The sequence below is a fragment of the Notothenia coriiceps genome, unplaced genomic scaffold (genome assembly GCF_000735185.1).
Source record: "Notothenia coriiceps isolate Sejong01 unplaced genomic scaffold, NC01 NC01_scaffold00008957, whole genome shotgun sequence".
NCBI lineage: Eukaryota > Metazoa > Chordata > Actinopteri > Perciformes > Nototheniidae > Notothenia > Notothenia coriiceps.
Window position 1 is genome coordinate 363,748 of NW_011341658.1, and position 13,655 is coordinate 377,402.

The window sequence follows — 13,655 nt, forward strand, 5'->3', positions numbered from 1 at the left end:
TAGAATTGATTAACATTAGAGATGTCCCGATCCGATCACGTGATGGGGGATCGGAGCCGATCACGTGATTTTCAAAAGATCGGAATCGGGAGAAAAAAATCGGGGATCAGGATATTTATTTATTTATTTATTTTTTATTTAATTCAATGTTACAAAACAAAAATGACCATGTTCAAGTCTTAAAGTCATCCTGAGGCCTTAGTTTTGGTTTCAAATTACACAACATCATGTATGTGTTGCTTCTTTGGGGCTTGTTTTCATAGACCTGGTTGCTTATTTCTCTCAAATCTGGCAACAGAGTGGGCAGGGCGCAGTGTCTAATTGTAGCAGTAAGCTAACGAGTACTGATAAGCTTTATTTTGTTTTGATCCAATGCTGCACAACTGAACTGATCTAATGCTGCTGTGAAAAAAAGAAGCTATATCCATGTTGGATAGAATATCCAATTTAAATACAAAAATAACCTTAAGGGACAACTTGAATGCTTTTCTTCCTCTTAATGCATTGCATAAAGATTGGATCGGGAAAAATCGGTATCGGCAAATTGTCAAAATCAAATGATCGGAATCGGATCGGGAGCAAAAAAAGGTGATCGGGACATCCCTAATTACAGTCAATAAATATGTAAAAACAGAAGGCAAAAAGCAAGAAAGGCCTCTGATGCAGATATAACACCCTTATATTACATGTAGGCTTGAGATCATCATAATGATTAGTATTATTAGAATGATAATGCACTTTAAACACCTGTAAATCTATATATTGAACACTGATGGACTCTAACCTTGGAACCATGTCTTGCCAGCACTTCCCATTCTCCACTGGTCAATGTAACGTCCTCCTTGATTGCACATTTGAAGTCTCCTGCAGAAAACAGATAACAGAAACAACATGCTCTTGACATACCGAACACTTGATATAATCATTTCAAATAAATGTAGAAACATCGCTGATAACTTACCCTCTACCTGTTGGTATTCCTCCGTCCAATGGTAGCAGCCCGGTTGTAACATGGAAGTGATATTATACAGGTGGCTGAAACCCGTTTTAGACTCGTTTACCCAAATGAAACTAAACTCATCTTCTGTCGTTTGAATAAAGGGATAGAATATATCATGAACCTGCGAGAAAAAGGATAATCAGTTCTCAAAAAAAAAATCAGGAAATCACAACAATAACATATTTTTCATTAGAAACAGGACGTTGGTTTTAAAGGTCTCCTCTCATACTATTTTTAGGCATATATTATAGGTCTCAGATATTTACAAATATATAAAAAAACATGTCTATGAAGTATTTTGCTCAAAATACCAAACAGATCACCCGTTCTAGTCATGCCTCATATCCCTCTATTTCAGCCCTGTTAGAGAACTGCTGATTCCGGGTCCGTATCTGAAACAGTACGGAGCTCAAATGCTTTTTCTCTTGCGGGTTTATCAGAAGGTGAGTTCCTTTCTTTATTTCCTGCTTTTTTACACATACTCTCTCCAGTAGAGGTTAGCTCTGAGTGTTAGCGATGCTTGCTAATGTAAACAAAAACTATATTAAGTCCAAAAAACGGTGTGTATTGAGTTCCCTGACACACCGGGGGGGACATATTTATGTATAGAGGACATACAAAAAAGTGCATTTTGCATGATAGAAGACCTTCAAGGGAATCAAAGAGTGTGCCATGTGGAAAGACTTACATTAATCCAGACGTCTGTTGTCTCCTCGTAGATTATGTATGGCTGTGTGTTAGTGGGCACGGCCTCCAGACTCTCCTGCCTCTGAGCCGGGTCGTCTGTGACCGGGATGAAGAGCGCTGGAGGCAGAAGGACCAGCTGCAGCCTCCTCTGACTGCGGTCCAGAAGCACTGCCCAGCCACTAGAGGGACGCAGAGAGGAGAGAACTCAGAAGGTTGCATTATACAGAAAACTGCTTTATTAGAAACAAGAGGATCCATCTTGTCCATTCACATAACAATTTGAAATCCTAAAAAACAATATCATCTGACAGTCACACTCACTATTTGCCGTCACTCGTCCATCCTACTCTGGCGATGTATTCTGTCCCAGGAAACAAGGAGTTGAAGGGGGCGACCAATTCTTTATCTTGCGTGCTCAAGATCTGCAAAGCACAACGGTAAAAACACATAAGGATTACTTATTGTCATTTTGGAGAAGAGAAAACTAAACAAGAAAAGTGGTGAAAGACTCACTCTTCCTTGCTGGTCTGTCTTGATCTCTGCCAGTTTAAGGGTAGCCTTGGGATTTTTGCTACCTGTAAATAAAGAAATAGGGAAAATGTCAAATGATAGAAATGGACTGAGCCAAGCTTGTGTGTGTGCGTGTGTGCATGTGCATGTGTGTGTGCGTGTGCGTGTGCGTGTGCGTGTGCGTGTGTGTGTGTGATGTAAGGCCGGCACTGAGTTACACTGACCTGTACGAGGATATCTGTATGCGTCTGCTTTCCGCTCTTCCAGTGCTGGAGATGGAACATGAATAATCTCTACTTCTGTCTCATCCACCTCTTCATACAGCAGGTACACTGTTTTACCTCCACTAGGGTCTGGTGGGGAAAGAAATGTAAGGCAAATGCATACAGTAATTATTGTACGTATGCAAATGAAACACTAAAGGTCAAATTATATAGTTAAAAACAAATCTTTATGTTTAAAAAAATTGGCTTAAAGGCATAAGAATTACCTTCCACTGCTGAAGGACTCCACCAGTAGCCGGTGAAACGGTCAAACTCTTCCTGGATGACAAACGTTGCTACACCAGCAGACTTCGGGTCCTCCTTAACACTATCCAAACCTGGAAACAAAAATTAAAAATAAGGCTTTCATTAATGTAGTGTTATTGGACATTAGCAATTATTGAATGCTGTGCACTTTTATCTTAAATATAAGATTAAAATAAGGCATCTTAAAGGTCACATGTCATGGCCATTTCCACTGATCATAATTCCATTGTTGAGGTATACTAAAATAGAAAAATACTGTGCAATTTTCCAAACTCACATTGGTTTCGCATACAGCATCTCTGTAAAGTATGTGTATTCAGCAGTATTCACTTTCTCCACTAAACGGCTCGCTGCAGCTTCCCCCCCCACCCCTCCGTGATTTCCTTGTTTAGCGATACACAGCCAAACACAGCCAAACACAGCCTGAACACACACAAAGTCACAGCCGAAATAAAAACAATAAGTGTGGCTTGATATTGAGTAAGAAAAAGGTTTATAGGTTGATAAACGCTGTGAGAATGGGTCTGCAGACAGAATTTCGCGCGATCCCAACTGTCTGTTATCAGCCTGCAGCAGGGAGCAGAAATCCGCAGGGCTGCCTGCACTGAGTGTGTGTGGATTGGTCAATTTGGACCAATCAGCGGGGGCTTAACATAACGGCTCCGCGGACGTAACGTAACGGCTCCACGGATTGGCCCATTTAGTTCCGGGTACGTGCTTACGATGACGTTTCACCAACGAGGCGTTTTGGGGAGGTATTTTCTGTGTTAGAGTTTTACTCGCTACAGGGTGTACTTTGAGGGTTTTGACTCTGCACACCGTTTACATGCAGAAAAATCTCCATAACACACAAGGGGACGGGTAATAACCGAAAAAGCATGACATGTGACCTTTAATGGTGTTTTCTTCTCATGTTGCATAAGATGAGTATGAATAAATAGGGAAAACTGAAATCATCTTATATCAAAATCAAAACAATCTTTTTAAATGCACAGCTCTATGTTCAGTGCAAGAGCTTGTTCCTGCATACAGTATGAAGCTATATATTGCATTCTGACCTTTGTGGCAGAAAGTGAGTCTCCTTTCTTCTCCAGTCTTAATGTGGGCAATCCACAGGTCGTTGTTGTTGATGAAGGCTATGAAGTCGGGGTCTCCGGGGCAGATCTTGGGGTCCATGCGGGTCCCTGAGCACTGGGTCTTGATCTCCACAGGCTTTACAGGAGCAGACTGCTAAAACCAACACACAAAGTCTTAGTCCGAGGCAAACACAAGACTAAGCATCGTCTGTAATGTGGACAGTTTTACAGCCAATAAAATGGTACGGTGAGAAAATTGAGGTTCCATCAGAAAGCATTCTCAAAGCTCAGCTGTCTCCTGTTTTTTGGTAGAATGTACAACCATGGAAATGACTGTACATATGGGAAGACTCAAATCATATCTTAGTCAACCCACAAAGAAAATGAGGAATCATCTAGGTCATAAATATAGTCCAATATTTGAAGGGGGTTACAAATCTGAGAAACACCACAAGAAAGGTTGATAGCCCATTTCAGTAGCTTAGGGCACTACGGGAGAAACAAACACAATGCAAAGAAGCGCATATCATAAGATTCACTCAAAACAATATTGATTCAAACCAACAGATAACAGTGATTATGTTATGAACGTATCGTATTGAACCAAAAGAAGGTGTATTATTTATTCATGGTTACATCGTATTCCATATTGATTGTTACTGTCTACTCAAAAACTGCAGTGTACTCACGAGGAAGCAGTTGCTGCCTCCATCCTGACAGTAGAAGAGGCTGTTGCTGGCCTGAAAGAGGAACAGGCCCGTCTGGGCGTGGTAGTCATAGGAGGTGATCCCAAAGGCTCCGAGACGCTTTCGTTCTCTCAGCAGCTCCTCCTCTCGGGAGTAGGCCCCCTGGTGCGGTGTAGCCTTAGAGAAGCAAAAACAATCAGATGCACAGTATTAGACTGGATTAAAGAATTGTGTTTTATAGAAGTTTGCAAGGTTTACACGGTACCTTTTAGTGTGCTCACATAGACAGTTTCATTACTGTGATATATACGTGGCAGATCCACATTCAGCTGACCCCACTGATCAAATAACCATACAATGCATACATTCCTCTCATAGTTTCTACTACTAAAGCAGCGCCTGTTCAAAACCTGGCTGTTCCGAGCGGGAAGATAGCTTGGCCTGCCGTATAACAGCTCTTTCCTTTTCTAGAAAAGCGATAATGCGAACACCTCTACACTTGACACTTCTCTGTCTTAGGATAATACACCTGGCATGAAATAGTTACATCACCTAGCAGAGTATACACATCATTTGGTTGCAAAAGCTCACATCATCGGAGAGCGAGCTGTACCCAGAATGCCGCTCGGCAGAGTGCCAGTTAAAAGGAAACCATCTCAACAAAAATCTGTACATAACATACTTCTAATAAATATGTCCCTTCTAGAGTTGGACTCGACACCGCTACCTTAGCTACTCAGTAATACACCCGCCAAGTATGAAGTCAATCAGATGAAGGGGTTTCGAGAAAATTGAAGGACAGAGACGTATTTAATTTATGTTAGATGAGATTGTTGCTTAATCTTTCTTAATTGTTTCTGATCATATCCCATGTTTTGAAAAAACAGTGATTCTTTTAGAGACTGCTTTAAAGTAAAAAAAGGTTACAGTCAAAGTATTAAACGCGGCTGATAACAACTAACTGTGAGCTATATGTTTGGTACTGGCACTGCACGAACAGGAAGAGAAAGGGAAATCACCTGAAAGTGATCCAGCATCTGTTTCCATGACAACACTAAGAGGGCCTCTTTCCGGATCTTCTTGGGGATTTCTGAGTAGAGTAATGAATTCTCTCTGCTTCCATAAGGCATTCCTGGTAAGCACATAGAAAAGACACAAAAGGAAATGTCAACAACAACAAACAAAGAGGCTTTTGCTCAGTGGAAAAACTGAAATCTGACACAGTCATTGTTTAATATCTCCGTGAGGCAATCATATCCTGCTGTCTAAAGCAGGAAGACATGACTAGGGACTATTGTAAAGAGTACAGGGAAAAAGTACTATAGTAGTAGAAAATACATATTATTTAGTGGTTACACGTCAATCGACTTACCGAGGTAGTACAACCGGTGGGAGTGGGGCCCATTCTCATCCTTCTTCTGCACAAACTGGAAGTCATGAGGAGCCTTGTTGGCGATCATTCCAGAGTATTTTCTGCTACAGTGGATAATGTCACGGAGGCCCTCCCAAGTGTGTTTCTCCACATAAAACTGAGATGGGCCGTCCTCCATCTCCACCACCTCGGTGCTATCTGAAAGGCCGTCCACAGCCGTCATGCTCACGGTCACGCAGCTGGATGTTGACATTAGAAATACATAGTAAGAGATACACAGGCTTAAATATGCATTCCTTGAATGCCATAGGTGAAAATGTGTATTCCTCCCCCCTCCTAAGCATAAAAGCAATTAAAGGAGCTATAGCATGAACCTACCTTTTCCAGATACCCCTTTTATTGTCACAAAGTTTAACCTTCTTGACTCTATGCATTCACCGGTCAACACACCTCACTCCGATTCTGTGAACCTGAGAACAAAGTACAGCATAAAGATTATTCAAAATGAGAAGATTAACAAAAAGGGTAAACAGGGGTAGAGCCTCATATGGGGGTGTAAATGACATGTATCATCATGCTACAATCTTTTTGGAATTTTTGCATTACAATAAAACATTTTCTTACACCACAAAGTCTGGTAGGTTGGTCGATAAAGTTTAATTTAGAGAGATTCACTGGTCTGTGATCAATATGAGATGATAACATATATCCGTATTATTTGACAATTGTATTACTAATGTGCCATGGGATTTTCTAAATGAAGGTTTATCTCTAATATGATGATTTGTTGTGATGTTTTGCTTCTGCATCAATGTTGGTCACTGATAGTGATAATTATGCCATCTTTGAGATCATTGATAATACAATCGAATTACATCCAGGTCGATGCATCATTACACCCCTACGCATTATGAAAGCTTGTTTTGACCATATACTATTGTATGTGTCAGTCCCCTTTCTTGAAACATTATACAATCATGGTTAGGGGAAAGTTTTAGTGATTTATCTGTTACATCAGTTTTCTATGGAAGCCTGTTTGGCGCAAACAGGCTTCCATAGTTTTCAGACAACAACACAGTGTGGAGAAAAAACATAAATCATACACAAGACTTTCAAGTGTATTAAGGTTAAGAAACATGGAGCCATATGGCCAGTGCTACACACAAGAGGGACAATTAAGGATCATACTTCCTGTTAGATTTCTCCTGTGTTGGATGTATATGTCTCCAACCCTGCCTGAGGCAACGGACAGACAAGCTACACAGAATATCCCACATTCCTTCTTTATCCCTCAGTGTTGTAGGGGATTGGTATAACACAAACAGCAATGGGTCAAGTGCCATTCTCAGTAATGTAATGTATTGAAGTACATTTCCTCAAGTATTGTACTTAAGTATAATTTTGGGGTAACTTGAGTATTTAATTGTATGCTACTTTATACTTCTACTCCATTTTACAAGACAATATTTTACTCTTTACTCCACTACATTTATGTGACTAAATTATTTACCAGTTACTTTATTATCCCTCTCGTGGTTCTGATTTTACTTCAGTACAATATTTTAGCACTTCTTCCACCACAGGACTTTCTTATGTTAGTGTGAGGAAGTTATGGCAGGCTCGTATGAAGCTGTGGTGAGGCACTTTAAATATGCGCTTAAGAGCTGACAACAAATACAACAACCAGCAAAATACCTCAGCTAAAGAGTCAATTCAGCAAAGACCAGCATCAAAGGTTAAAGTGTCACCTGGCCCCTACAGCGCATATCTGCATCAGACTGATGAGGGACTATTTATAAATGAACCAACATGTAGATCTGTTAAAGTGAATGTAATCAGAACCTTATGCCAAACTACTGTTTGTATTCTGCTTGATTCCTGCCCTGAAAACATTCAACTTTAACCAAACATGGCCTCAGTATTATTAGGTAAAATATGTTAAAATGGAATGAATTACACTGCAGTATGTAACGTTATATGGAAAGGCCCTACGCGGCTCATCGGATTACTTTATAGTCATTTTAATTCTACGAGTAGGAGAAATACGATGGGTTAATCAGTTAAACACCGGTAACGTTACCGTTAATGTGAACCGTTAGCTAGCCTACAACAGAGCTTTGTTCTCGGATTTCAACTCACTCACACTTGGAATAACACCGGCATATTAATGTGTTAACATTTCAAACGGTGCTGACGTAAGTCACAGTTGGCAGTGAATTATGAGACCCTATGTTGTAAGAAGTATTAGTTAACAAACCGTGTCAATGTTTTTAAAAATCACACTTAGCTTCATTTTGACATGACAGATCTCTTCTGTCATTTCGCTCTGAAGCTAACTACCGTTAGCTAGCTATCTAGCTAGAAGCTAGCGAGTCGCTACCTAGCGGTTTGCTGGTTTTCTGTAAAAACATACGTTAAGTCCACCGTCCCTACAAAACAAGCGGAAATAAAGTAGAATACTTACCAAACTGGTCACTGTTTCTTTAACCAAATTATTGATGTTATTAGCTTGGTGACAATAAACAGATTGTGCAACTGCTAAAGGTTGTATCCATGGCCCAGAGCGGCCAGACAAAATGTTGCTGGCTCTCGGATCGTAAGCAATAGGAACGTTCGCCTGCTGGAGTTAGTACAGCCCGGAACTCTTTCAGGGGCGCACCGACGCTCAGAGGACGCGTCAGAGATGGTCAGTGACGCCCGGCTGGTGGAGACAACTCGATATCCAGATATATTTATTTACCCTAGTTTCTGGCAAATATTTGTGACATTTATAACTCTTACCAGATTTCACGTCAAGATAACGACTCAAAAAGTCATGATGGTAAAGTAATAATCAATTAACCAGTTAACCCTAGTACTCTGTGGTTTTTCTGTCACATGCATGAGATTTTCATGTTCTTTATAAAAAAATGTTTTCCTAATGGCTCTTGCCGTCTCATGGTGAGCTAAATGCTTTGTCTTTCAGGTTCGCCCTACTCATCACAACAGTGCAAAACCCATTCTATTTCAGATACCTGGAAGCAATCCATAGTTTATCAAGGCAACCAACGGTTATTTTAAAATGTGCTTTAAGAAAGAAAAAAGAAAATCAGAAACGTTTTGTGGAACAACCAGTTTTTGTTTTATTTGTACAAAGAATACAGCATTTCTACTTCAGAGGGATGAACCGAGAAGAGTGTGTAGCTCCAATACCGGGACGACCATGCTTGACCGGCTTGTAGGTGATGGAGAACTCGCCCAGGTAGTGTCCGCACATCTCAGGCTGAGGAGAGGAGAAACATGTTAGCAACAAGATACATGCTGCGCACTTACAGCTGCAAGAACAGTGATATTGTAGTTGCTAATCATAATCTGATGTATGACAGTTAACAGAACAAATATGTAACTTTAGGCAACTCTTAAAAATAAAGAAAAGATGAAAAAGCTAGATATAACTTTATAATTAAAGTCAGTTGCAAAGACTACCATGTTATTAGATTATCTTCCTGTAGGAAAGGTTTTTATCTGCTGTCTTTTTCCTGTAATATCCTTTTCTTCTCATAACTTTGATGTTGACTCAATTTTAGACATTGTCATTCTTTGGTCAAGTGATTAGCTCTCATGTATTCCGCAGGGTGGCACGCCCATTTCCAGAAATCAGTTTTGAAAACCATTTCAACTTGACGATTATGTATGTGATGCATTGATTTCCAACATGTAGTTGTGTTTTGGTCCAAAAAAAAATCTAAATAAATAGGAGGGGGCGGAGCTTATGCCAGCTCATGAGGGACCTGGCAGATACTGTCTAAAATGCTGCGGTGATGAAACCCAAGGATTATTTCTGAAACAGTATGGAGCTCAAAGGCTTTCTCTCTTGCTGGTTTACCACAAGGTGAGTTCCTTTTTATATCCTGCTTCTTACACATGCTCTCTCCAGTACAGCTTAGCTCTGAGTGTTAGCGATGCTTGCTAATGTAAACAAAGACTATTATGTCCAAAACACGTCGGGAATGGGCCCATCATCCGATATGATGTAATTTATGTCATATCGGATGGATCAGCGTTTTTAGAGATTTGCGCACGGAGGAAAAGAGGGTTTTATGTTCTGACACACCGGGGACGCATATGTATAAAAGACATCAAAAAGTGTATTTTGCATGATAGGTCCCCTTTAAAGAAACGTGTCAACCACCTTTTACACAATGATGTCATGGAATCATTGTAAGATGTTACTCTCCCTATCAAATGTAGCCTGTTCCCAATCTTCATCATGCTGCTGTTCCGCAAAGTATTCTTTACAACCAAGGTTTAAAAAAAAAAAAACGGTCCACAACTTCAATTATATGCCTACTGTCCTGACATTACTTAATGGGTGATAACGGCTTTATAGACAAGGCGCAGACCCACGCTTAGATGGAACTAGGACAAGCCGATGTAAAAAAAATAAAATAACTAGTTTTGGTGCTTTGACATCTGACAGCCTACTCTAGATAAACAAAAACAATATACCCCTACCTAATATTTATTTTAATAATTGTATAATTTCCCCCAGAAGTCAAACTTTGTTGGAACCGCAAATGACATTCGTTTGCAGGAATCTGGCCAAGGCGATGAATAAGAAGTCCATGTAAAGGTCTCAAAATATACACATTCTCTCCATCCCACCAGACCAATGTGCCCCTCACCTTGATTTCAACCTGGTTGAAAGTCTTGCCGTTGTAAACTCCAACCATGGACCCGACCATCTCAGGCAGGATGACCATGTCTCGCAGATGAGTCTTCACCACCTCTGGTTTCTCCATGGGGGGAGCCTCCTTCTTGGCCTTGCGCAGGCGCTTCAGGAGGGACTGCTGCTTGCGGCGCAGGCCACGGTTCATCCTTCTCCTGGGGCGGGCACAGTACAGCTGCATCAGCTGCTCACTTTGGATAGAAAGAGGACAATGTGATCAATGAGAAGCTCTGCCATATTTAAAATAGCTGTTCTGTGACATGCAGATTGACCATGTGGTAGCAATTGTATAATGATATTGTATCTAATATATCATATTCCAATCACTTGTATACACAATCTTATTGCACCATTTCTCTTTTTGATATTTACTTGCACTATTTTTTTTATAAAACAATATAAACATTTTGTTTTATTGTGTTGCACTGTTGGAGGAGCCTGTGACCTAAGATTGTCATAACTAAACTGTAGCTATGTACTATGACCAATAAAAGCCTTGAACCTTGATAACATTCACTTTGGATGGAACATCTGGAACTGATACAATTTATTTTCTGTTTCAGTGTAATGATTGTGGATCTCTAGGTTAGCACACCACCACAACAGTTTGCAAATCTGAGAAATGTCTCATATGCGAGACAACAAATCACCCGTTTAGTGGCTAAGTGAGAGACTTGATCATTGACTAAGCTATGGTTTAACACTGTTTGGGAAAGCAGGATGCGAGTTTACAAGCTAATGTAACTAAGAACAGGTAATGCAATGTCTCCAGCTGAACAACATCTGCATAAGCTGTTTCAACATCACTTACTAGGACATGTCCAGGAGCTGGTCCAGGTCCACACCTCTGTAGGTGAACTTCCTGAAGGTACGCTTCTTCTTGATCTCGGTTTCCGCCTGAAAAAGAGATACAGCATCCAAGCTAAGTATGTGTTTTGTACACTCAAACTAATGCACACATGCCTTGAACAAAAATGAGTTTAATAAAACTGTTGAGCATTTTCTGAACATTCGCTCGGACCAACAATGGCACTAAAAATAATATCATATCTAGCTATCTACGTGACTACGTTGAAGTACCGGGTTAGCTTAGCCGAGCGGCCATAGCTCAGGCTAATACGTTGCATTTAAAAACACATTGATCTGACACTGGCAGTATAGATATCCTTCGGAAAGGTGAGTGAACAGTTATAATTGTTGGGTGCCATGGCCAGCTATCATAAATAGTGACTTTAGAGCTCGGATGCATATAGATTGTAGTTTTACAGGATTCACAATCAGTTGAACACCTACCATCTTGCCTGAAGTTCAGTAAGGAAAGATCGAGCAGAAGTCTCGTTAGGCCTGATATCGCGTGATTTAAGGCAAACATCCGGTGGTGTCTTCCGGCAGTAGTCCCCCATGTGAACAACAGGTGGTGCTGCTGTACAATAACTCTGCATAGGGTCCACTTTTACAACAATGTCTCTTTTTTATGATCGTTAAATTATTACAAGGAGAGAATAAAGGGAGAAAAACTTACCAGAAAAAAACGAATAAGAGGATCAAAGGTAGTATGTATCTAAGTACATTATAAGCATTTTATTCATCTAATCGTTACTTCAGTATTTTAATTTCATGCGACTACGTTACTACATTAAAGACAGAAATATTTTAACTTACTTAAATATTTATAAACTACATGTATTTAATATTACTTTAAAAAATAGTTATTTACAAAAAAAACTATTTTAATGTTTTTTAAATATATTGTTATATACGTTTAGAATATGAAACACATTGTTAAAGATTAAAATGGTGGGTAATAAATATCATAGACCTACTGTGTACATGTTCAATGTTCTTTATTATTATTTGTATTTATCATTTTTCTATAATTTCTACTCTATTAAGCATCTCACAAAGCGTCAGAATCTATTTCTTAGAAATTTGAATTCTTGGTTGGCAACCAACAGACTAAACCATGTTACTATAATTAAAGTTTTTTTTTTTTTCAACATCTCTTTATTAGTTTTTATGCGTAGAAATGACACTTAATAAACAAGACAGACTTTACGTACTATCAGCAAAACAAAAAAAACAGAAAAAGAAAGAAAGAAGAAAAGAAAATAGAAATAATATTCAAGTGTCTTCATTCTCCCAATCATTTTGTAGACCATTATGCTCCAGGAAGTCGAAAAAGGTTTTCCAGATTTCAAAAAACGTATCCAGTTTGTTTTTAAGGAAAAAACGTATCTTTTCATGAGCAAGGTAGAAAGTCATCCCTTTCAGCCATTGAGAAAGTCCACAAGTTGATGGTTCCTTCCATGTGCGAGCTATGCAGACTGAGGCTGGAAAAAGGAATCTCGGTCCTTGGTCTTGGAATGACCTTCAATCACGCCTTAAACTGACGGCACTTGTCCCTATAGCCTGTTTTAAATTGAAGTTGTCCGAGGTCCTTACCAGCAGCTCTGCAGTAATAAGTAGTACGTTTCTTACTGTCCCAAATATGCACAATAGTGACTGCTTTTTCGTTTTTTGGTTGTTTACTTAGTTGTGTTCTCTGTATTTTATGTGTCTGTGTTATGTGTAACGTTGCTGCCTTCTTGGCCAGGTCAGCATTGTAAATGAGATTTTATCTAAATGCTTTTATCTGGTTGAATAAAGGTTAAATAAAAATACTGTAGTCATTTGGAGTGTGTGTTCGTTGTTTGAGTTTGTGCACGAAGCAAGCCTTTGACCATTCCTCCTGTGTTATCATTTGTTTTAAAGGTCCCGTCATGGCTACTGATCATAATTCCATTGTTGAGGTATACTTAAATAGATTCATATTGTGCAATTTTCCAAACTCACATTGGTTTCTCATATAGCATCTCTGTAGAGTATGTGTATTCACTAAACGGCTTGTTGGAGCTCCTGCCCCCCCCCTCCCTCCCTGTCAGCCCAGTGGCAGTCTGCGAGACAGCGAGACACAGCAAAACCCAGCCCGAAACCAGCCCGAGCACACACACACACACACACACACACCCGCAGCCTGGCTGGGAGTTTGTGTGTGTGCTCACACACAGACTCACAGCCTCGCCGCGTCCCGCCGTCGGTCGGGCGGA

At 39.9% G+C, this 13,655-nt stretch overlaps 2 protein-coding genes across 2 annotated transcripts in view; both read right to left on the reverse strand.

Annotated features, from left to right (window-relative positions):
* Positions 1 to 8,464, reverse strand: part of dpp9 (dipeptidyl-peptidase 9) — a 14,850-nt gene extending 6,386 nt beyond the window's left edge. Inside the window, exons 1-13 of the mRNA XM_010770458.1 lie at positions 8,326 to 8,464; positions 6,240 to 6,331; positions 5,862 to 6,100; positions 5,509 to 5,621; positions 4,493 to 4,666; positions 3,786 to 3,954; positions 2,688 to 2,798; positions 2,422 to 2,550; positions 2,201 to 2,262; positions 2,009 to 2,109; positions 1,689 to 1,866; positions 962 to 1,121; positions 769 to 864 (exon numbers count right to left, since the gene is read on the reverse strand). Of these exons, the coding sequence (XP_010768760.1) occupies positions 769 to 864; positions 962 to 1,121; positions 1,689 to 1,866; positions 2,009 to 2,109; positions 2,201 to 2,262; positions 2,422 to 2,550; positions 2,688 to 2,798; positions 3,786 to 3,954; positions 4,493 to 4,666; positions 5,509 to 5,621; positions 5,862 to 6,100; positions 6,240 to 6,295 (1,588 nt within the window). The 5' untranslated portion in view covers positions 6,296 to 6,331; positions 8,326 to 8,464. The remainder of the gene's footprint in view (positions 1 to 768; positions 865 to 961; positions 1,122 to 1,688; positions 1,867 to 2,008; positions 2,110 to 2,200; positions 2,263 to 2,421; positions 2,551 to 2,687; positions 2,799 to 3,785; positions 3,955 to 4,492; positions 4,667 to 5,508; positions 5,622 to 5,861; positions 6,101 to 6,239; positions 6,332 to 8,325) is intronic.
* Positions 8,465 to 8,958: 494 nt separating this feature from the next.
* rps15 (ribosomal protein S15) lies at positions 8,959 to 11,965 on the reverse strand. Its single transcript, XM_010770446.1, has 4 exons — positions 11,863 to 11,965; positions 11,381 to 11,466; positions 10,526 to 10,760; positions 8,959 to 9,123 (listed from the first exon to the last, which is right to left on the reverse strand). Exons 1-4 carry the CDS (start codon positions 11,863 to 11,865, stop codon positions 9,010 to 9,012), a joined length of 438 nt encoding a protein of 145 aa, XP_010768748.1. The 5' UTR covers positions 11,866 to 11,965; the 3' UTR covers positions 8,959 to 9,009.
* Positions 11,966 to 13,655: the final 1,690 nt, after the last annotated feature.